This window comes from Suricata suricatta, chromosome 9, assembly GCF_006229205.1.
Source record: "Suricata suricatta isolate VVHF042 chromosome 9, meerkat_22Aug2017_6uvM2_HiC, whole genome shotgun sequence".
Lineage (NCBI taxonomy): Eukaryota > Metazoa > Chordata > Mammalia > Carnivora > Herpestidae > Suricata > Suricata suricatta.
The window spans coordinates 91,230,912-91,254,305 of record NC_043708.1 but is presented as its reverse complement, the minus strand read 5'-3'; the positions used below and the strand labels follow the sequence as shown (position 1 = coordinate 91,254,305).

General features: G+C 37.2%; 1 protein-coding gene across 4 annotated transcripts in view; it reads left to right on the top strand.

The window, feature by feature from the left end:
- ARPP19 (cAMP regulated phosphoprotein 19) overlaps nt 1-22,270 on the top strand; it is a 22,802-nt gene extending 532 nt beyond the window's left edge. For 2 of the 4 annotated variants that reach the window (XM_029950930.1, XM_029950931.1), the window contains exons 3-4: nt 12,783-12,905; nt 18,177-22,270. In XM_029950930.1, coding sequence (XP_029806790.1) covers nt 12,783-12,905; nt 18,177-18,347 — 294 coding nt within the window. In that variant the 3' untranslated portion in view covers nt 18,348-22,270. Of the gene's footprint in view, nt 1-779; nt 951-7,008; nt 7,068-12,782; nt 12,906-18,176 lie in introns of those variants that run through there. The other 2 variants (XM_029950932.1, XM_029950933.1) reach the window with 2 other exon arrangements.
- The last annotated feature ends 1,124 nt before the right edge of the window (nt 22,271-23,394 follow it).

The following is a 23,394-nucleotide window of genomic DNA, read 5'->3' as shown; positions in this document are numbered from 1 at the left end:
GCGCGCCCCGAGTCGGCAGCGGCGCTCGCTGCGGAGGCCCGGGGCTGCCTGGACGCCGCGGCCGTGGGGGCCGGGCTCTCCCAGATCCGCCGCCCGCCTGACCGGTGAGGAGCGCCCGCGTGGTGGGAGTTTGAACATTGTCCGCGTCCTGCTGAGACTTGCCTTTTCTAGCACCTCGGTGTGTCGCCTTTTCCCTTACACTCGACTCTACAGACGAGCCCAGGATTCCGTTTTTGTGGTGGAACCTGAGTTTTTCCATGTGCCTCACTTGGCGTAGGAAGTTTTATTTTTCTCTTGAAGAACACACTTTCCAACTACTCGTATCGTCGGCATGCTTTAACTCCGTAGGCGGTGTGTCGTGTTCGGGCGGTGAGTTAGCCCTGGCGTGGCCTTTCCGATCCGTCCTTGTTGGCCGCGTACCCTTGGCCAATCGCTAAAATGATAACGCTTGCTTTGTATGATTTTTGTGAGGCTTAAATGACGAAGGTAACTTGAAATATTTAGCGCAGTGTGTGCTCAGAAATGTGAGCCACTGGGAACTGCATATGGTACTTGACTGAATATCAGAAGCTTGGAATTGAAAATATTTTACCAACTTAGCTGACCTGGATTTATGTAACAACGGGAATATTTTGTACACTCACTTGTAATAGTCTTTAGAGGTAGGAAAATACTCCACAAAACAGTATGATTCAAATTAAGAATACTAAGACTTTGTTTTGTCTGTGCTGGTTCTTGCCCCTTCCACCGTTATTATTTCTGCTGCCCTACCCTCCTAGGTACTTGTGGCTGGCCTACAGAGACCCATATCTTGTTTCTGAAGTTGTTTATGGAGAGTTACCAGTACCTTTTCTTGAAAAATCAGACAGCATTATTATAAACGGGATTTGGTCTAGTACTTGGACTTTGGAAGGGCGTCTGCTTCGTGTTCTACCCAGGCTCCTAAACAGGTCGGAAATTTGAATAGTGTATTAGTGTTCTAAACCCATTCTGTATGTTCTTAACCCTGATCACTCTTCTTCAGCTGAATGGTTCTCTTACATTAGTTATAAATATTAAAAAAAAAAGAGCAGTTGCATAGATAATAGGCCAAGTTACCATATTATTCAGGATTATTCCAATGAAAATTATGTTTGGTATTTTTCACACTTTACAGAAATAAGCACTTAGAGGACAAAAAGTTATAGTTTAACGATTACAATCCTAACTATAACATGAAATATCATTTATTTGTTGAAAAACTTTTATTGTGGTGTTCATAATTGCTTGGGATTTAAGAACCCCCAAAAACAGCAAACCCATGTCTGCGCTGTCTTGTTCTAAACACTGAAATCAACCTCAGTTTTGACTTCTCATGTAAAGTGGTATGCTTTGTAGATTTCTTTTATGAGATTTTTAGTGTGTTGCTAAAGTGTTAATTGTTGATTTCTACAGGCAAATGGTTTTACTGGGAACAACTTAATATTTTTAACAATATTAAACATGTCTTGAATGTTTTCATAAAGGTCTATATTAAAATTTTAATTCCAGTCCTTTTGTTTTAGGTCTGTTGTCATTAATACCAAAGTGTTTTGGTAATATAATGTCCCTTCTTGAATTAGGGACTGGCTGTAGATGTTAAGTGTCCCGTAGCATGGATACTATCCCTAAACATGAGGAGAATGTGCAGAGTCACTTCTGTGTTCCTATGGGCCAAATCATCTGTTTCTTCTATTTTGGAAGAATAGGTAGATGACCTAAAAAATTGGATTATTCTCTGTGTACCCACTTGGCCTTTGAATTAAAGCCAAAGTATTCAGCTAAAATAGCTTTAGTTTTATGGTACATTGGCCTCTGAAAAATTGGGGTAAAGAGATGAGACTGCCTGGATTAAGAGGTAAGTCACTATTTCTCCTAGTAGTACATGCTCCTTGTTAGGAGAAGAAAACTGCATAGACCACTTTTTTTATTGGAATATTAAATATGTGTAAACATTTAAAAAGTATAAACATCTATCACTTTTACACTACTTTAAAATTAAAACGGGCACCTGGGTGGCTCAGTCGGTTGGTTGTCTGACTTCAGCTCAGGTCATGAGCTCACATATCAATTCTTGGGTTCGAGCCCCACATCTGGCTCTGTGCTCACAGCTCATAGCCTGGAGCCTGTTTCAGATTCCATGTCTCCTCTCTCTGCCCCTCCCTTGTTCGCACTCTGTCTCTGTCTCAAAAATAAACAAACGTTAAAAAAAATTTTTTTTAATACATTAAAAAAGAATTAAAACGGGTGGGACCCCGTCGTGGCTTAGTCATCTGAGCATCCCAGTTCAGCTCAGGTCACAATCTCACTGTTCCTGAGTTCAAGCCCCATGTCTGGCTTTGTGCTGACCGCACAGAGCCTGCTGTGGTTTCTCTGTCTTTTCTGTCTCCTTTTCTCTCTCTAACCCTCCCCCACTAGTGCGCGTGTGCACGCTCTCTCTGTTCCAGACATAAATTTTGAGGCACCTGGGTGCTCATTCAGTTAAGCGACTGACTCTTGGTTTTGTGGCTCAAGTCATGATCTCACTGTTCTGGGTGCGAGCCCTGTGTTGGGCTCTGCGCTGGCAGTGCAGAGCCTACTTGGGATTCTTTCTCTGCCCCTTTCCTGCTTGCTCACACTGTGTCTCAAAAATAAACAAACATTATAAAAAATAAGACAGGCACCTGGTTGGCTCAGTTGGTGGAGCATGTGGTTCTTGATCTTGGGGTCGTGATTCGAGCCCACGTTGGACAGAGATTACTTAAAATTTATTTTAGGGGCGCCTGGGTGGCTCAGTCGGTTAAGCGTCCGGCTTCGGCTCAGGTCATGGTCTCTCGGTTCATGGGTTCGAGCCCCTCGTCAGGCTCTGTGCTGACAGCTAGCTCAGAGCCTGGAGCCTGCTTCCGGTTCTGTGTCTCCCTCTCTCTCTGATGCTCCCCTGCTCGCGCTGTCTCTGTCTCTCAAAAATAAATAAACATTAAAAAAAATTTATTTTAGATTAAGACAAATACAAACAAAATTAGTGTAAATTATTCATTGCGGCATAGTATTTTGCTGAAAGTTAATTTCCAATATATTGAGAATGTGGTAGCGATTGTTAAATGCAGGAGCGTTTTGAGTATGGCAAGTCAGTGCTCCCCTAGGTCATGGGATGACTCCCTTGTCCTCTTTTCTTTTTCTTTTTTTTTTTTTAATGTTTATTTATTTTTGAGAGACAAGAGAGCACGAGTGGGGAAGGGGCAGAGGGACGGAAACGCAGAATCCAAAGCAGGCTCCAGGCTCTAAGCTCTGAGCTGTCAGCACAGAGCCCCACACGGGGCTCAAACCCATGAGCCGTAAGATAGTGGGCACTTTATCCGTAAAATCAGTCACTTAACTGACTGAGCCACCCCTCAGTTGCGCTTTATTAGGGTAATCTGTGTGATCATTTAACTCTAGGATCAAAAATACATCATTTACATTTTTTCTTTTCTTCTTTTTTTTTAATAGTTTACATTTACATTTTAAATTCAACTCTGTTCTGTTCTTTTCTCACTATTCTGGACAATTGGAGTAGTAGTGCTCAGTCTCTGTCCTGAATGAAAACTGAAATGGAAATCATTTCAGATATGAGATGACAATTCAGATGTGCTGGTATATACTTATATTTTTCTTCTAGATTATCACTGAAGTGAAGACATTAACAAAAATTTTAGCAGAGACCTCATGGATCTATCACCTTTGAATTCCATTTTGAATAACACTAAGCTCAGTCACACATGTGTGCGCTCTTGTCCTGCGGTGAGGATACACATGTGTGTGCTCTTGTCCTGTGGTGAGATGCATATTTATTTTTATTTATTTTCATTGTGAACATCTTCAGGTCTTGGACCCTCCCTTATCTTTTCTCCCATAACTCCTTATCTTACCTGATTCATTCCATTCATTTCATTGTTCAGAAAATGGTTAAATGAATTTTTTTCAGAAATTTTCAGTTGAAACCATTGCCAAAGTACTATCCTAATACAAATCAGAAGCTTGGATTGCTCTTTCAGAGGGGGAAGGATAGACTATAGTAATACAGAAACCTTTAAGTTTTTGGGGTTTTTTTTGTTTGTTTGTTTTTGATGTGGGAGCTCATGGCTATGGAAGCTTTGAGCTTTGGTTATTCCCAACTCTTTTTCTTTTAATTTTTTTAATGTTTTATTTATTTTTGAGAGAGGGAGAAACAGCGTGAGCAGGGGAGGGTCACAGAAAGGGAGACAGGATCCGAAGACAGGCTCCAGGCTCTGAGCTGTCAGCACAGAGCCCAAAGCGGGGCTTGAACCCACGAACTGTGAGACCATGACCTGAGCCAAAGCCAGACGCTCAACCGACTGAGCCACCCAGGTGCCCCAACCTTTAACTTTTTTAAAAAGATCTCAAGAGCAGGTTTTCTAGAGATTTTTATTACAATATTGATTAAGTTAGTAAGATGTCTTCGAAGAAGCTAACACAAGTGGGGCTTTCAACAAACATTTTTGTCAGTTTAAAAGATAATGCTTGGTGCTTTTGTGAGTAGTGGAAAAGGAAGAGAACTGTTAGGTCACTAAGGAGTGGGTACAAACTGCTTTCCCATTTTCCCAGGTTTTACAAAATTGCAATTAATATTGGCTTTTTCTATTGGTAACTAAAAGCTTTAAGAGTGTTTTTTAATGCTATTTTATTTATTTTGAGAGAGAGAGAGAGAGAGAGAGAGAGAGCGAGCGAGCGAGCAGGGGAGGGGCAGAGAGGGAGAGAGAATCCCAAGCAAGCTCCATACTGTCAGTGCAGAGCCCAGCGCATGGGTTCATTAACCTATGAACCATGAGATCTGTGAGACCTGGACAGAAGTCAAGAGTCTGGCAGAGAACCAACTGAGCCACTCAGGTGCCCCTCAAGAGTGTTTTTAATTTTAATGTTTAAGCCATAACTTGCTGGTTTGGTTTGTGTGCAGCCATTGATTCTCAACAGTCTAGAAGTAAACTTCAGAAAAGTTTGTTTCCAGTTGCTTGTTATCAGGTGTGCTGTATATAAAGCATTGTGTTAGGCTTGCTTCTGTGTTTGCTACTATAACGTATATTTCAAAGATAAGGTGATAGTGAAACTCTCAGGTGTTTGGAAAGTTTCTCAGCTTTATTGAAACAATTGGAGTACATTGTTTTCATTCAGTAGGCTTTTTATTGAACACCTGTTAAATGCCAGGCACTGGGGAAGCAGCAAGGACTTAATTGGAACACAGTATTTTTCCCTAGAGGTTGATAACAGTTCTGATACCTTCCTGACAATATCCCAAAAGATTTATTGGCTTTCGTTAATCTTTTCTACTTATTCATCAATCAGTGCATCAGTGAACATACTGCTGAGCAGATAGAGAATTTGCTTAGAGTGATCAGATTTTCATTGCTATGTAACTTCTCTGGTGAAGGTGGGAAAGTGGTATTAATCATTCATACTTACCAGTCCATGACATAATGATCCTTAATTGTTTGAATGTTCTATTTATATGTATGTATATATCCATATATATACATTTATACACATGTATATGTGTTTTTATACCTTATACCCCACCTATTCACAAAAAGGACATCTAATATATTTCACAAAAATGCAAGTGCCTAAACAATTAGGCTATGTGCTAGGTGTAGAGTATACAATGAAGAGGATTGTACTTGTCAAGAAGATAACCCTCATTTAAAATACTGTTTTCACGTATTTTTGTGTGTGTGGGGGCACCTGGGCGGCTCAGTCACTTAAGCATCCGACTTTGGCTCAGTTCTTGTGGTTTGTGGGTTTGAGCCCTGCATTGGGTTCTGTGCTGACAGCTCAGAGCCTGGAGCCTGTTTGAGATTCTGTCTCCCTCTCTCTCTGCCCCTCCCCCACTCATGCTCTGTCTCAAAAATAAATAACCTATAAAAATTTTTAAAGAAAAAGTATCTTTTTGTATGAGCATATAGCTTTGTTATGACAGTCCTGGGTTTCGGCTTCCCCAGTTGGTAGCCTGTAGTTAAATGTTGTAGAATCAAACTTTTTTTTTCTAATGTTTTATTTACTTTTGAGAGAGACAGCCTGAGGTAAGGAGGGTCAGAGAGCGAGGGAGAGAGAGAATCTGAAGCAGGCTTCAGGCTCTGAGCTACCTGTCAACACAGAGCCGGACATGGGACTCAAACCCACGAACCTGGAGATCATGACCTGACCTGCGCCGAAGCCGGACGCTCAACCAACTGAGCCACCCAGGTGCCCCAAATGTTGTAGACCTAAATGATCCTTTTTCTACTCTCCTCCCTGCCAAAGGTATTATCACCATAGAAACCACTTAGCTGAATGAATCCACTCACATTGTAGCATCTGTTTTTACAAAGCAGTAAAATTGCTATATGACACAAAAGCATCTTGGAGAATAAAATTTTGAAAACAGAGTAGAATTTTTTTTTTAATTTTTTTTATGTCTTTTATTTATTTTTGAGGGACAGAGAGAGACAGCGCGAGCAGGGGAGGGTCAGAGAGAGAGGGAGACACAGAATCTGAAGCAAGCTCCAGGCTCTGAGCTAGCTGTCAGCACAGAGCCCGATGAGGGGCTTGAACCCACGACCGTGAGATCATGACATGAGCCGAAGCCGGCCACTCAACCGACTGAGCCACCCAGGTGCCCCTAGAATTTTTTTTTAAATTTATTTATTCTGAGAGAGAGGGAGAGAGAGAATCCCAAGCACACAGAACCTGATGCAGGGCTGGAATCCATGAACCTGTGAGATCATGACCTGAGCTGAAATCAAGAGCCGATGCTTCACTGACTGAGCCACTCAGGCACCCTCAGATTTGATTTTTTAAAAATAACTTCTTGGTTAAGATGGTCATTTCCCCATTTTGTTGATCCTCTCTATTGTATTGGCTTTTTATTTCATTAACCTTTGCTTTTTATTTTCTCTTATTCTCTTTTGGTTCCGTTCTTTATATAACTACTAACGTTGGATATATAGCTCATTGACTTTTAGTTTTCTTCTTTAACAGGCGCCCTAAAGGGACATTTGTTGAATCCTACAAGTTTGATAAGTATAGAATTTTTATCAGTGAGTTCCATGTGTTTTTTTAATTCTCGTTATTCTTTTTTAACAATGATTTTAGTAATGTAGTTTTTTAAAAGTTTATATACATTGCAGGTTTATTTATTTTTTAAATGTTTATTTTTGAGAGAGAGAAACAAAGTGCAAGCAGTGGCGGGGGGTGAGGGGGAGACAGAATCTGAAGCAGGCTCCAGGCTCTGTCAGCTGTACGCACAGAGCCCGACATGGGGCTCGAACTCAAGAGATCATGACCTGAGCCAAAGCTGAAGCTAGATGTTTAACTGACTGCACCACCCAGGTGCCCCTGTGTATGTTAGAGATTTAATGAGTTAAGCTATTTTAGTTACATATTTTAATTTCCTAATAGGGATATATAAATATTTTATTGTTGGCTTTTGATCTTTTGAATTATAGCCATAGATGGTGGGCTGGATGAAAATGGTTAAGACTTATAGCCTATTATTTACTCAGTGTTTCCATTGTGCTTGAGAAGAATATACATTTCTTAAGTATTGGGTATAGAAATAAAAACTGATATTTTGAATACTTTTTTTTTCACTTATCAATAGTTGAGGAAGGTGTGTTGAAATCTAGGCTGATAGATTTGTCATTTGTTAGTGTAATTCAGTCAATTTTTTCTTTATATAATTTGAGGATTTTTATTAGAGGCATGAATATTTAGTTTCTCTGCATCCCTAATAATGCTTTTTGGGCCCCTACTTTTTTTTTTTCCCCCTTCTCCTCTCGACCTCCCAGGTTTTTGGGTTTTTTCCTTCATAAATGATTTTTCTTATTCCATTTTACCTTTACTATTAGTATGAACATAACATGATTAATTTCTGTTACATAACTGATTTCCTTGAAATGTTATCATACATTCTTAATTAAACAAAATGTTAAATTAATATCATATACCCTTTCTAAATACTGTGGACCCTAGGGTTACATAGTACTTTTGTATTTATTCATTTGTTTTTAAAGTAAACTCTCCTCATGATGAGGGGCTCAAAATCAAAACACCAAGATCAAGAGTTGCATGCTCTACCAACCAACTGAGGCAGTCAGCCTCCCCTTTTGTTTGTTTTTCTTTTGTTTAACCTCACATATTAAGACATTAAAATTTGAAAAGCGAATGTGTTGATTATGAGAGAGACATTGTGAGTGGGTGAGGGGCAGAGAGGGAGAGACAAAGTCCAAAGCAGGCTGTCAGCACAGAGCCCCGTGTGCAGATGCATGATGAATGAACTCATGACCTGAGCCAAAGTCGGACATTTAGCCAACTTGATCCACCCAAGCACCCCTCTTTGCTATTAATTTCTATATCTCAAATCTTTTTCAAGATTTTTTTTCATTCTAGCTGAAATAAATGTTTTAGGAGTTAATTTGAAAGATGTCCAGAAACATGTAGTCACACCAAATTCTGTGTGACCTTTCCCATTTTTTAGCCTGGCTGTAGGGATAAATTGCTTATTTTACCTGATTTTATTGACTAGCTTCCTGCCTGGACAGTATAAACCGCTTTGGGTATTTCATACAGAAAGGGATGTGATTTAGGGAATTAGGTTACAAACTATTAGAAGGGAATGCAGGGATAAAGGGGGACAATGATGTTTCTACTGGTGAGGAATTGTGTAAACCTGTTGATTCTGCACAAGTGAGCACTATTTTGAACCCACCATCCCCTACACATACTCTCATGGAGCAACTGCACTAGACCCTCATGATCTGCTTGATGCCCCCCTTCAGGAGCTCATGGGCTATTGCTGGTGTTCACATTGTTGGTGGTCCATCAGCAGAAACAGAATGGATTCTTTCCCCCGTGCTTTTTAAAATCTGTGTAGTTGCCATTAGCAGAACCTAATAGTTCAGTAGACAGTCTGCCACCTGATGTGTTATTTATAATTCACTCTACAAGGTCCAAGCATTTCAACTTGCTTATCAGTAAGGTTCTGTAACTATACATTTGCAAAAGGTTAAGAATCTGTATGTGTTGATGGCATATACTCTGTTTTAAAAATAGAGCTTTAGTCATATTTTTCCCCCTTTTGGTAGTAAATGCAGCCGCCATTCTGAATCCAACTACAAAATTGCAGCTAGCAGACACTTGACCTTGTGCTACATATTGGGCAAGAAAGTTCAGTGATTGATTTTGTTTTTTCTAGGACACATTATGGATCCATTCTAAACCTAAGTGGTACTTTTGTAAATGCAGTTTGCCCACATGTTTTTTTATAGTACACTAATTCAATTTAGTTGAACGTGAGTAATATATATTATAATAAACTTATACATAAATGCATTCTTTATTAAAATAAGGGAATGTCAGATACGATGGTAATATATCATCGTGTATAACTTTTTCCTCTCTCTTCTACAGAATAAGAGAACCCTGCAGAAACACTGGAAATTAGGGAAAGTTGCTACCTCTATACCAGAAATGTTAAGGATAATTCAAATCAAACAAAGGAAATGGAAGCCTTTATTTCCCAGGCCCAAGAAAGCTGGATGGTTTTAGTGGAAATGTAAAACTCTGTTGACATTCTTTAATTTGAATATGCTATGTGAGAGGGGTGCCTGGGTGGCTCAGTTAAGCATTGACTTCAGCTTAGGTAGTCCTTTTCAACTAACATCCAAATTCACTGTTAACCCATTTAAAAAATACAACTGTACAGAAAGACCCGAGTAGGTTCCTTCTCCCAGTTCCCTCTGAGTAGCACCACTGTGAATACAGCTGGACAAACTGCAATGACCCTGCCCATCTTCCTGCACTAAACTGGTAACCTTAAATTTATAATATTTCTCTAGCTTTTGTGATGAGTTCAGTATAGTCATAGGTTACATAAGGGTTAGATTCCAAAGTTAGTAAGGCAGGACTACTGCATTTAACTAAATTTACTTTTTAAAAACCCCCAATGAAGTTATAATCATAGTGGAAACAGCCCCATCACTTCTCAGTAGGACAAGTAGTCAGTTTTTTAATACAGTGGCTGATTCTTCAGTGGATTGATAGCTGAGGTGGTAGACTTGTATGTAGGGACTGAGTTTTTAAATACTAGGTTGATATGCTTAAACTCTGAAAGAGGGATTATCATGGGAATGGCAGGTTTGCATCACACACCTCAGACTTTAGCTCTTGGGGCTTTTTCTTCTTGAATGGAATTACCAGTAGAATCACCACTAATACTATTTAGAGTCTCTATCTCTGACAGCATAGTTGAATTTTGTGTACATCAAGTGAGGTGACATCTTAGACTGAATATCTAAATAGATGCATAAAACTGTAGCATAAAAGGAGGAAGGTAGAACACTTGAAGTAGAAAGCACACATATAAAGGAAGCCCCACAGAAAAAGTATATTTGGTAGCAGCAGTTTTAATCTCAAAATCTTCTAAGACTAAAAATGAGAAGATGTAATAACAGATGAAGAGGCCAGTCAAGATGAAGGAAATACTGATGATGTATTAGGTGAACAGAGCTGATTATAAAGCATGTATGAATGTAATTTTGAAAAATAAATGCAAAAATTGTATCATTTGGGACATAAACAATTTGCTTGCTGTACAAGAACAGTAGGCTTCATGTTTATGGATATAACATTACTGCTTTTTGACATTTCTAAATAACCTGGAAAAATCGAGATATGCAGAACTGTGTGATTTTGTCTAGCTGGTATGCAGGAAAGGGTCTGTCAGCTGGAAGGTATACCTTGCCATTGCCCAGCATCACCTATTAGGGCAACTTTGTTTTTCTTGGTTCATTCTTTCTTCTTCAGTATTTACCACAGTCATAAACATTGCTTCCCTATAAAACATGGCTCTTGGAAAGAAAGTAGATTGTATCAGTACTGGTGTTAAAAATGAGTAGGCTTGAGTGGGGGCCTCTCAGCCCTGCCACCACCTCGTGCCCCAGGTGGGGAGACCAGATGCCCTTCGAAGGGGGAATGAAGAGAAGTTGAGAAGACGAGAAAGAATAGAAAGAGATAATACCTTTTTCAACTTTTTTTTTCATGCATGCAAAAGCAAAGGGCATTTATTATTACGGGCTTACGTTCGCCAGGCTTAAGGTCGGGCTCACAGACTTCACCAGCGCCGTGGATCTGTGCTGAGAGCCTACCTTTTTCAACTTGACAGTTTCTGTTGACCATGAAGAGGTGGCAAAGACACCCCACTTTCTCCAAGGTCTGCAGATAGGGACATGGGAAAACTGACAAAAGTCAGTGCAAGAGAAATGTCCCTTAAGTGCCTGATGGCTCATACCATATACAGACCTTTTATAGATGAGTATCTACTCCCATCTTCAACACTACCTCCTGAAATGAGAGACAACTGTTTGAAAGGACTGACCTATTCCCAGGACTGAGGCTGGTTCAGTGGGTTACTTATCTCCAAAAATGGAGGGACACTGAGAAAACTGAACAAGTAGGCCTTACTGTTTTCCTCTGTTTACCACTCTGAGCTCATACTCCTTTTTGTCCTATCGTATATTTTCATTTTTTCTGTACTTTTGATCAAACCTAATATAAAAATCAGGTTTAACTGTTTCTTTGGTCTTCATCCTTATAAATCTCCTGTATCACGTAAAATTTATATTAAATAACTTCTGCATGCTTAAAAAAATAGGTTTAGGAGTTCCGGGCTGGCTCAGTCTGAAGAGCGTGCAACTTTTTTTTTAAACATCTAATTATTTTTGAGAGACAGAGCATGGGCAGAGAGAGAGAGACATTGAATTAGAAGCAGGCTCCAGGTTCTGAGCTTGTCAGCACCAAGCCGAATGGTCAGGTTCAAACCCGTGAAGCAGGAGATCATGATCTGAGCTAAAATTGGACACTTAACCAACTGAGCCATGCAAGTGCCCCAAGAAGCATGCAACTCTTGATATTGGGGTCATGAATTCAAGCCCTATATTGGTTGTAGAAGTTGCTTTAAAAACAAAAAGTGAATAGGCTTAAAAGTCATTTGATCAGAAAACACATTTTTTAGAAAGAATAGGATCTTTGACATGAGCAGTGTTTGTCATAAATATGGGGGGAAATTAAGGAATAATATACACTGATGTGAAAGTTGACAAAGATGTTTCTCTTTAAAAATACCAAGGTCAAGGTGTCTGGCTAGCTCGATTGGTGGAGCATGTGACTCTTGATCTTGGGGTTGTCAGTTCAAGCCCCACATTAGGTGTAGAGATTACTTAAGAAAAATAGAATCTTTTAAGAAACATAAAAATATAAGGTCTTCTATAGTGAGTTAGGGAAAATCTGCTGGTAAATAAGCTGCTGTTAATTCCTATTTAAGAATCTCGGGGCTTCAAATCATACATGAGTTTGAATTCACAGAGTTCAAAAGGCTCTTGTATTTTAACAGTATTAAGATGGTTCTCTAAATATAGGCAAAGAGCTGATGAGTTCCTTGGAAGGTGACTAACTATAAATGTATTATACATGACTGGAAAGTAATGGCAAGCAAGACTTTCAGAGCTGAGTTATCTTGATATTTTTATCCAGTGTGTGGGGTGTACACATGCATCACAGCTATAATAGAGCTATCACATGGATCATTTGAAAAACAAGACAGAGATGTTTTAAAAGCTTCTGTGCTTGATTTCTTAGTCAGATGCTGCATTATTTGGTATTCGACAACTGAAGTCAGGGTCCAGATATTAAAAGGTGTGAATTATTTTAAATAGGTGAATTTTAATAGAGAAGTAATTTATTTTAAATTATTTCAGGAGATGGAAGATAAAGTGACTAGTCCAGAGAAAGCTGAAGAAGCAAAATTAAAAGCAAGGTATCCTCATTTGGGACAAAAACCTGGAGGTTCAGATTTCTTAAGGAAACGATTGCAGAAAGGGGTAAGTTCTATGTAATCTTTAAATGCTTAAACCTTATAAACTCAGTGTGCTGGCTGCTATTATGAAATGGGTGTCTGTGTGTATATAAGTGTACCCTATCAGATGCAAATATATACATAGATACATATCATTTTTCTAATATTTTATATTCTATAAATCTGTGTGATAAGAATGTACACCTCGTCACTTTTAACTGTAAACTATTTCAAGCATGTAGAAAGTGCAGATAATAATAGAGCAGAACCCATGTACCTACCCATGTACCTACCACTCAGATTTAATATACTTATATTTTGCCATATTTACTTCAGTTTTATCTTTGTAAAAAAGAAAATGTAGATATAGGTGAAACCTACCACATGTATGTATATATCCCCTGCCTGCTTCTTTCTTTCACCCCAGCCCACCCACCCTTCTTTCCAAAAGCAGCAACTATCCAGAAGCTGACATTTAATCCTCTGCCAATATTTTTTAACTTTTACTTGTTTTAAAGTTGATTTCCATGCAAAGGCTAGAAATAATTTTTATTTAGAAGAAATGACCACTTGTAAAGGTAGAGCTTATTATCTCCTTTACATAATATATTTTACAGATTTACTCTAATACAATTTATACATGGTAATTTTAGTAGTTGAGGTTACTGAAAATATTTTTTCAAAATCTTATTCTTTTGTGAGGTAGAAACTATTATTGCTAAATAAATTATTTATCATCCAGGGAACAGGAGAAAAAAAAGAATTAATAGAATCAGGTGCCAAATCATGTTTTTCCTAAAATAAATACCTTGAATATACTGGTATCTGCTGCTTGCTTAGTTAAAAACATGTCCATATGTGTGTGTATGTTTATGTGTGTAGGTATTGGCAATAGTTATATATGGATTATTTTCTCAAATCAAATTGCAAAAGGATATTTTCCAGTTTTATTGAGATACTATTGACATACAACATTATATAAGTTTAAGGTGTAAAATGTGATGATTTGATACATATACATACTGTAAAATGCTTACCAGTAAGGTTAGTCAACACATCCCTTAGCTCACATAATTACTGTTTTGTTGTTGTTATGGTGAGAACATTAAAGCTGTACTCTCCAGGCAGCTTTCAAGTATACAGTTTAGTGTTGTTAACTTATTGTACATTAGATCCCTGGAACTTCTTACTCATTTTATAATTGAAAGTTTTTGCCCTCTGCCCAGTATCTCCCCATTTCCCCAGTGCCTCGGCCCCTGGCAACCAGCATTCTGCTGTTTCTGTGAATTTAATGTTTTTAGATTCCACATGTAAGTCAAATCATACATTGTGTGTATTGTTGCCAAGAGAATGTTCTAACAGGGCAACCTGGCTGGCTCAAATCAGTAGAATGTGTGACTCTTTATCTCCGGGCGTGAGTTCAAGCCCTGTGTTGGCTACAGAGATTACCTAAAAAAGAAAAAATAAAGCTCTCCTAATAAAAATTCTTAGAGAATTAAAATAAATAAATAAAAACATAGTTTTAAAAGTGACAAAATACAGAATTTTTTTGTCTTATAAAAGAATAACATTCACAGCTTTTAAATAATAGGATGGCAGGAATGAATTATACCATATATTTAAAAATGTAAAACGTCTATTCCATGAGAAATAATTCAGTGGGGAAATTATTACAGAAGTGATAAATACTTGTAGTACATAAAAAGATTTTTCAGATAGTCAAGAAAAACATTAAGGTCCTCCTACGTAAAACATTTTATCAGAAAAACTATTAGAAACTGAAAAATGTTTATCCATAATGGAAATCAGTGACATGTAAATTATATCATTTCATAGTACACACATATAAGTAAATTAGAAGAATGTTTATAATAATAACCACTGGTCAGGTTGAAGTTGAATATAGTTAATATTCTCATTGTGGGTAGAATTTAATATTCTTATTGTGGAAAGGGATATGGACCAAGATTTATATAAGTGTTCGTATTCTTTCAATGAATAATCCCTGGCAAGTTAAATCTAAGTATACTTCAATATAAGGGAAAAGTCTGAAGTTTGAAGACACTATTTGTAGCTTTATAATTAGAAGCAGCATCTCTATTCAGCTTCAGAGGAATAGTTAAATTGCAATAACTCAACAAAATATATTTTGTTTTAATATTTAAAACTGTCATAAAGACTGTAATATAGGGGATAAATAGAAAAAGCAGAATGAGATACATATTCCTTGCGAATATAGCTATGTAGAATGTATTTGTATCAAATCTGATTTTGAAATGTTCCCATCAGGTGTGGTTTTATATATGAAATAAATTATATAATCATCTTTGACCATGAAATTATTATTTGGATTTGATTGACTATTAAGTGTTTAGGAAACTTTTCCTTTGTTAATCTCAAGCATAATTTATGTTCAACCATTCTTCCAACATTTGGGCTGTTGTCTTTGTAATTTTCCTCTAGGTTTAAGTATTTATGAATTTTTAAGTATTTTCAAGTCAGAATTTATAAATCTTTATCTTGGAATTGGTGTTGTAAGTGGTTGTGAAAGAGAAAATGCTGCCTGAATCAACTAGAATTTGAGAAAGGAACTCTTGAATGATTTTGCATTATACCAAAATGTCAATGAATAAGCACATTTATATTGGGGAGTGAGGTCTTATATTCAGCTATATCATTTCTTACTAGTTTAAAAGAGTTTTGAAGTTTTTAGATGTCAGGGTGTTAGGTTTTAGTTTTCCTTCGTCACAATAGCAAGCTTGCCTGTTACCTTAGGTTTTTGTTTGTTTGTTTGTTTGTTTTTAATTACCTTGGTATCTTTGAACAGTTTCTTCTGAGAGGGTTGATTGGGTAGTTATATTTAGTCCCTTTCTGTTATACTGTACTCGTTAATATTATTATACCTATTTTAGGCTTTTAACAGTCTGGCTTGTTCAGTGTGACACAGACTGTTTAAAGCTGGAAGGGATATCAAGGAGTATGACCCATGTTTTTTCATATTTACGGAATTTGTAAAGCCCCAGAAAAACTGAGGATCCAGTTTTAAGAAACATGGCCTTAAAAGTTAATTTGTCACTTCAGGTGATCACTTAGTGTCAGTGCAGTTATGGATACTGATGTAAATATGGCCCCTAAATTAGAGGAGGAAAGGTTTTTATAGAAGATTGTCACTCAGATGACCCAGAATATGTTTTGTTAAATTTTTTTAAATGTTTATTTTTGATAGAGAGAGACAGAGTAAGAGCAGGAGAGGGGCAGAGAGAGAGAGGAAAAAAGGGAGACACAGAATCTGAAGCAGGATCCAGGCTCTGAGCTGTAAGCACAGAGCCCAATGTGGGCTCAAACCCATGAACCTCAAGATCATGACCTGAGCTGAAGTTGGACGCTTGTCCAATTGAGTCACTAAGGCACCCCATATTTTGTCAATTTTTAAAGATTTTCACTTAAAATGCAAAACTTAAAAATTGTTGAAGACAACTAATATTGCCTTGTTAGACTCTCTTCCTAATGTGAGAAACACTGATTTAGTTCACTCTTATCTCTAGAGCAGTTAAAATTGTTAAGGACTGATTTTAATTTTGTCTTTAGCCATATTAAAGATATTTAATTCCTTTTCCCCAGAGTAGCCTAACAGTTAAGAAAGAACCCCCTCATGATGATCTTTTGCTGTTACTCTTAAAGAGAATCATTAGAAACTGACTTTATTACAGTGGGGAAAACCTGCCTAAAATTTGTCCTGTGTAATTTCTCATTTTGTGCTTTTGACTGAGCAAAGAATTTGGCACTCTGCTTTGTTCTCCTCCAGAATTTCAAAATTAGCTCTCTAAAATGATGCAGAAGCTCTGTAAGGTGACACTCAGAGAAGTTCTGAGATTTTTTTTTTCACCACACTTTTTTTTATGTTTATTTTTTGAGAGAGCACTCACGCTAGCGGGCAGAGGCAGAGAGAGGGAGACAGAGAATCTGAAGCAGGCTCCGTGCTGTCAGCACAAAGGCCAGCATGGGTGGGACTCAAACCCATGAACCCTGAGATTATGACCTAAGTTGAAGTCAGACTCTCAACTGACTGAGCCACTTAGGTGCCCCCACCATATTCATTTTAAAACATGCAGAAATAAAGCTGCTCCAAGCCTTAGAAGGGCCTGGTCCCAGTTTCCTTGTTAACTGCTCAGTGTGTTATGTATATAAGTGACAACATGAAAAGCAGTTTCTAGCTTTAGACGCTTTGGCTTTAGGCCTGAGCTGTCTTATCGAAGAATAGTCCTTGAGGGAGGCAGCCGCTGAGACATTTTCCCAGGCCACTCAACAATCTTAGACCAAGTTGTGAATTCCCAGCTATTTCATTTACCATATGAGAGATCTTTGAAGTCTGAAAGAAAATTTTCCCCCTTTCTCCTTTTGTCAGTGAGGTGCTCATCTTATTTCTGTACTGTTCCCACTTGCATACTCTAAAAGGTTAAGTTACTCTTCTTTAGCACACGTAGCACCTTGTGTACTTAAAACAGTATAATGATTGTTCCTCTTTGTATCTCCAGTATTGACACCATGCTTCGGGTATAGTAAGCAGTCCGTAAAAGTAGGTTAAACACGATAGGTAGAAGTTGTAAATGAGGGTATTATTGTTACCTTATTCGTCCCTCTGCCTTAAAAGGAATGGCAGTTGTACTTCAGTGTCTTAAGTGAAAAATGGAAGTGTAGGATAGGGATGTGCATTTTAAGTGATAATTAATTTATAATGAGTTTATTTCTTGTTATCCTAGCATTTATATTTTATTTAACCTTAAATTTGATTTTAGCGAACTACTTTCATTTTAGTGAACTACTTTTTTTTTTTTTTTTTTTTTTTAAGTGGGTTCCATGCTCAGTGTGGAGCCCAACTCAGGGCTTGAACTCACAGCCTTGAGATCAAGAACTGAGCTGAGACCAGGAGTAGGACACTTAACTGACTGAGCCACCTTAGTCTCCCTCAAATAAATGATTTTAAATCCTTGCAGAAACGTTCATCCTAGGAGACAGGAGCTATAAATAATATTTTTTAATAATAGAAAAATGTTGGCACATCCTGAATGCAAGATGGTGAATTATGTGTTTTTATTTTCAAAATAATTTAAACAAGAATTTCTGGTTTTTTTGTGAGTAAATGAAAGGTTTGCTATTTCTCCATTTAATGTTCTTGTTTAAATTTTTTTAGATTAGCTTATTTTATGCTGACAGTTTAGGTTACATCTCCATCTTAAATTCAATGTGATTGCATATGAAAGTTGTAAATTTCAGCCTGAATTTTTTTTTCTTGTAGCAAAAATATTTTGATTCTGGAGATTACAACATGGCTAAAGCAAAAATGAAGAACAAGCAGCTTCCTACTGCAGCTCCGGATAAGACAGAGGTCACTGGTGACCACATTCCCACTCCACAGGACCTTCCTCAACGGAAACCATCCCTTGTTGCTAGCAAGCTGGCTGGCTGATTAAAAGAGCTGAACTGCATGAATCTTCCAATTCCCATTATTTCTCCTTAATATGTTGTTACTTTCTCTGCTTTTTTTCTTTCCTTCACTAAGTCATTTGAGAATGACAGCTTTGCAGGTAGCGGTAGTGTGTGCTGCTATTGTGAGGGAATATACGTGTGTAGAGTTTTTGATTAGTTTAACAGTGCACTGATAAAGAAGATGTTAGAGCAACATAAAGTAATCTACTTGAAAATAATTGTATATATTACCTAACTCCTAGTGTAGGGCTGGTTCAACACGTAACAAGCAAGTTTTACAATTGTAATGTTTTGGCTTTCTTTAACTCATCTTAATTCTAGCTTTGTATGTTACTCTTATTTAATATAACCTCTATTGTATTGATTTCTTCTGTATTTTCCTTTTGGATTTTGTAAAACAGAAGTTTAAGACCACAAGTTGGAAGAAAGGTCACATTCTTCAAACAAAATTTGATGGGGCTCTGAAAGATTTGTATCTCTGTGCTTGAACTTGAATGGCCTTAAACCTGTTTCAGCTTTAACAATAGAATTTTACTTGGGCAATATTTGCCCATTCTGGTGTAACTTATGTGACTCTAGTGCTTAACAGCTGCCATTGAAGCTAGTATTCTTATTTAGTTCTGTAGTGTTAGAGTATCTTTTGTTGAAGATGTGAATGAAGTGTGCATGTGCATTGACTGTTGAATTCACTTTTGTGCCATTTTTGTAAATACAGTAGTTTTGCACAACCTCTCATAAATGTCTGTATTAATTTCACATATTAAAAAGCAGATGATGTGCCAACCAGAAGCACAAGAGTTTCTACACAAAACTCTGTACGTCATTAGAGCTTTTGTATAGTAAGTAGTTTACAGTCTTGGGCTTATCGAATACTAAACTGAAGTATTTACTTTGTCTGTATAGACGTAAGCTTTTTCATTTGTTATTAATTTCCATGACATTCAGTGGCCTTGTGCAGATGATAGTTGCTTAGGCATATCTTTTGTCCTATGCAGAACATTTCATTTTGACTTTTATGAAAATTGCAATTCATGTAATTTATATAAACTTTTTTAATGTAGAAACTTTTTACTTCCATAGTCAATTTGGGGGACACTAGAATAAAAGGCTTCGATACTCTGCCTCCTATGGCCCCTCCCTCCTTTTTTTCCTTGCTGCTTTAACTCAAATCTTATTCAGCCGTACTGTTCAGTCTATTCAGAAGCATAGGTGTCTATCCTCACTCTTGAAATTGATTCTGCTGATACTATATTTTATAAGAGAATCATGTTTTTATTATAATTTCTCAGCTAATTAACCACTCTTAATCCTGTATTATTACTAGTATTTGACACTTGTTTAAATAAATGGAACTTTATACTAAAACATTTACTTGAGAAGACTGGCCCAGGGATCCATGTCAGGATGAGCTGAATTCTGGTAAATAAGTAATTCTAATGAGCTAAGTGAATTAGACTCATGACATTTAGAGTCATTTACGTGATAGGTGGAACATACTCATATTAAAATATTTAGGTATTTTGCTTCTTTAGATGTCATTTTAATAAAATACCAATTTAATTTTACTTGTGATTTATCTAGATAGTAAGAATTTAATTAACAGATTTTATTGGGATACATTTACTGCTTTTTTAGGAGCTCTTCCCATAGGTATTATAATGCTACAGCATGACAATGAAGATCAGAAGCCTGAGCTGATAGTATTTTTTTCCTTGTCTTTGACTTGCACAAGGCACCCCTCTTCTGGGATTCAGGCATCTTTTCTAGATCTTGGCTCCATCTGTATACTTGCTTTTCTATGACCCCAAATCATGGAAATGGTGCCTTGAGCATAGCACCTGCACTTAGAGGCTACCTAAGCGCTGTATAAGGCTTGCTGATTATCTTCCTGCTCCACCTACCCGAAAAGGCAGAAAAGCAATGAAATCAGTAATGTTCTAGTTTGTAATTTTAAGGGTTGGTCACATGTAAATATATTTGTTATGGGAGCAAGTAGGTTATTCCACTATATATAATCATTGTAGGATCCACTTAAGAATTATGAAATACCCCAATGTAGAATTTCTATAATATGTAGTCTTTTTGTGTGTGTGTGAATAATTTGGGAGTTTTCACCATTAAATTCATATCAGAGGAGATTAATCTGAAAGATCATGGAGACCATGTTATTCTTGACCATGATAGGATTCTAAGACGCTGTAGTTTACAACAAGTGATAGAACCTTTGCCTAAGTTTTATTTTGTGAAATACAATGCTAATATTTAACCTACCTCAAAACTTGAGGATCTGTGAAATACTAAGTGCCCAAAATAAAATATTGTTGATTGTCTTTTTATTAAAAGTAAGTTTCCTCTTAAACCAGCCTGCCTTCTGTAAAGTCACAGTGCTTAAAGTCTCAGGATTTTCCACTAGGAAGAGACCTGTCAATAAGACTTTGTAGATATAATTGCTTAGCCTCCATTATTGGTGCTTGGAATATAGAGGCTTTTAATTTTTCTATTTTTTGTTCTGCCTCAAAGCTCAGTTTATTGAAGATACATTTGTAGATTGTTTGACCACTGCTTGAATGAAGATGTTGACTAGATGAGCTTACTCCTCCATTTCTCTGATTTCAGAGTTGTGGTTTGAAAAATGGCTAATTTTAATTGTCCTGTTTAATACAAATGACTGTTGAAGTGAACTGAGGTTCAGGGTAAAAAATACTTCATGAAAATTGGCTAAAGCTTGAAATAAGTTACCCGTTTCATGTCCAGTTGCTCTTAGTTTGATAGTACTGTTGGAGGAATATTTCATTTTTGAAGGCTACATCTCACTAACACAATTACAGTTCTTGGCATGTTGGGATAGTAAGGATTGTTGGATTGTATTTGATGAACTGGCAACAACATGTTTGTAGTCTATTTACGAGTTATTCAATACTCCTGTGCTGCTGACCTAAAAATAAGTCTTAACTATTCATCAAGACAGTCCTGGTCAGGGTTCTCTTTACTTGTTATTACTTCAAAAGTTGGAATTAGTTGCTCTTTTTACTTGATGTAACACAATCATACCTCTCAATATTTATTGATACTTTTACTAAATCAGGCATGTGTTCTTTCTCAACCCAAATTAGTTAGGTTTTATCAACGCTGAAATGTAATCTCCACTTAAATTGTACTGTAAACTTGGTGTTTGGTGAGCCAGGGACAGGTAGCCTGTAGGAAGAACACACCTGAGTGGCAACTAAAAGAAGTTTCTCCAGCATTCAAACACATTTCCTCTACTTTACATTTCCCCTTTTCACCTCCTTGTACCTCACCCCACATCCTTGCTTACGCCTCCAGATGGTGTTCATTAAATGGTGTTTAGGGCTGATGAAGTATCAACCTTGAATATACTTCCCAAAATGCCACAATTAAGGAAACCTTTTTTTCTAAAACACTGTCCTAATCTGGATGACTGATTTGAGCAACTGTCCCAGCTCTGCAACTTAGAATGCACTGCCAGTCCTCCCCTGTACCCTCTCTCTGAGTCCCCGCCACACCTTATAAAATTGGGATCAAAGAAATCTCACTGCAGGATTATTAATCTAAGGATTTAAAAACACTGATTTTAATACTGTTTTACTAGTTTGGGCCTTTAGGTAGGCCTGTGGGTTTTATTCTGTAGTCACTGGTGGTCATGAAACCATTAATGTATGTTTGTATTGTGTTATCAACCAAATTGCATTTGAAAGAAAACACCTAATTTCATGAATAAGCTCTCAGATCTGTTACTATTAAAAGGGCCAAGAGTAAATGCCTTTTTTTGTTGAACATGTCTATAGAGTTGGCAGTTAATGCTGAAATTTGTCAAATAGCCCTTCCAAAATTTTACTTGTGAAATAATACAAAAAATAAATTGATCTACTTAATTTCTATTGATATAATTTGCAGTTTTTGTCTTATTTAAATGTTAACTGTTTTTCAGAATATTTTCTGAAGTCGATACCTTTAGATTTCAGCTACTAAATGCAGAAAGAATTTTCTGTTAGAGGCTTAAGTTTTGTTTTAAATAATGTGTGATAATGAGATCCTAGTAATCTGATATTTGTGAAGGCTTTGTAAGGTAATATTAAATGTGCATTACAAGTCTTCATCTCATGTATAAAACAAAACAGTCTTACAATACTGTCAGAAATAGATGAATTAGACAAGGCACCTACATTCTGAGAACCTCCATAATATTTAATGCAAGGTAGAAGGTGTTATATTCCTTAAGAGGTAGAAATAAAGTTCAGGAAGTCCAGAGAAATGAGTTACTCAACGTAGGGGATAAATTGGATGAGTGGTGGAAGAGGGAATTTTGAGATGGGTTGCTGTAGGCATGGGTAGGGGGCAAGGGAGATAGAAGAGCATTTTAGGTAGAGGGGATGTTTTCAAATAGGCAAGGACTTGGGAAGATGTGGGCTGAGGAAGAGACTTTGATTGGAGAACATATCATGTCAAGGACGGAACTATTGATTTGTCTCCTTAATATTGTTTTTTCTTCCCAGCCTTCAGTAAATGATACCAGCATGCATTTATCCACCCGGGTACTCAAATCAACTTCGACTCATACTTGATTCCTCAGAGGCCATGACCAGTAGCTACAAATACATACTGAATTTGTTGATTTCTCACCACTGCTGGTACCATACTCCTGACTAATATTTCTTAACTGAACACTTACTGTAGTTCCTAATACATCACTTTCTGCTTCTACTCCTTTGTCTGTGCTGTGGTCCTATCCATCTTCCTGCCTTTCCCAGCTTTCATTCTAAATAACAAAAATGTTCGAAGCTTATTTCTGCCTGCATTCAACATACTTCTTTTCCATTAGACATTTCCCTGGATTTATAGCTTGGCTAGCTCTATTTCATTCTGATCTCAGCTCAACTTTTAAATTCCTTAGAGATCTAGTTCATTATTGTATCCCAAGCAGTTTATATATACTCAAATGTTTAATGAATAAAGTAAAATGAAGTATTGGGTTGGACATGTAAGTGGGAAGCCAGATTAAGGACATG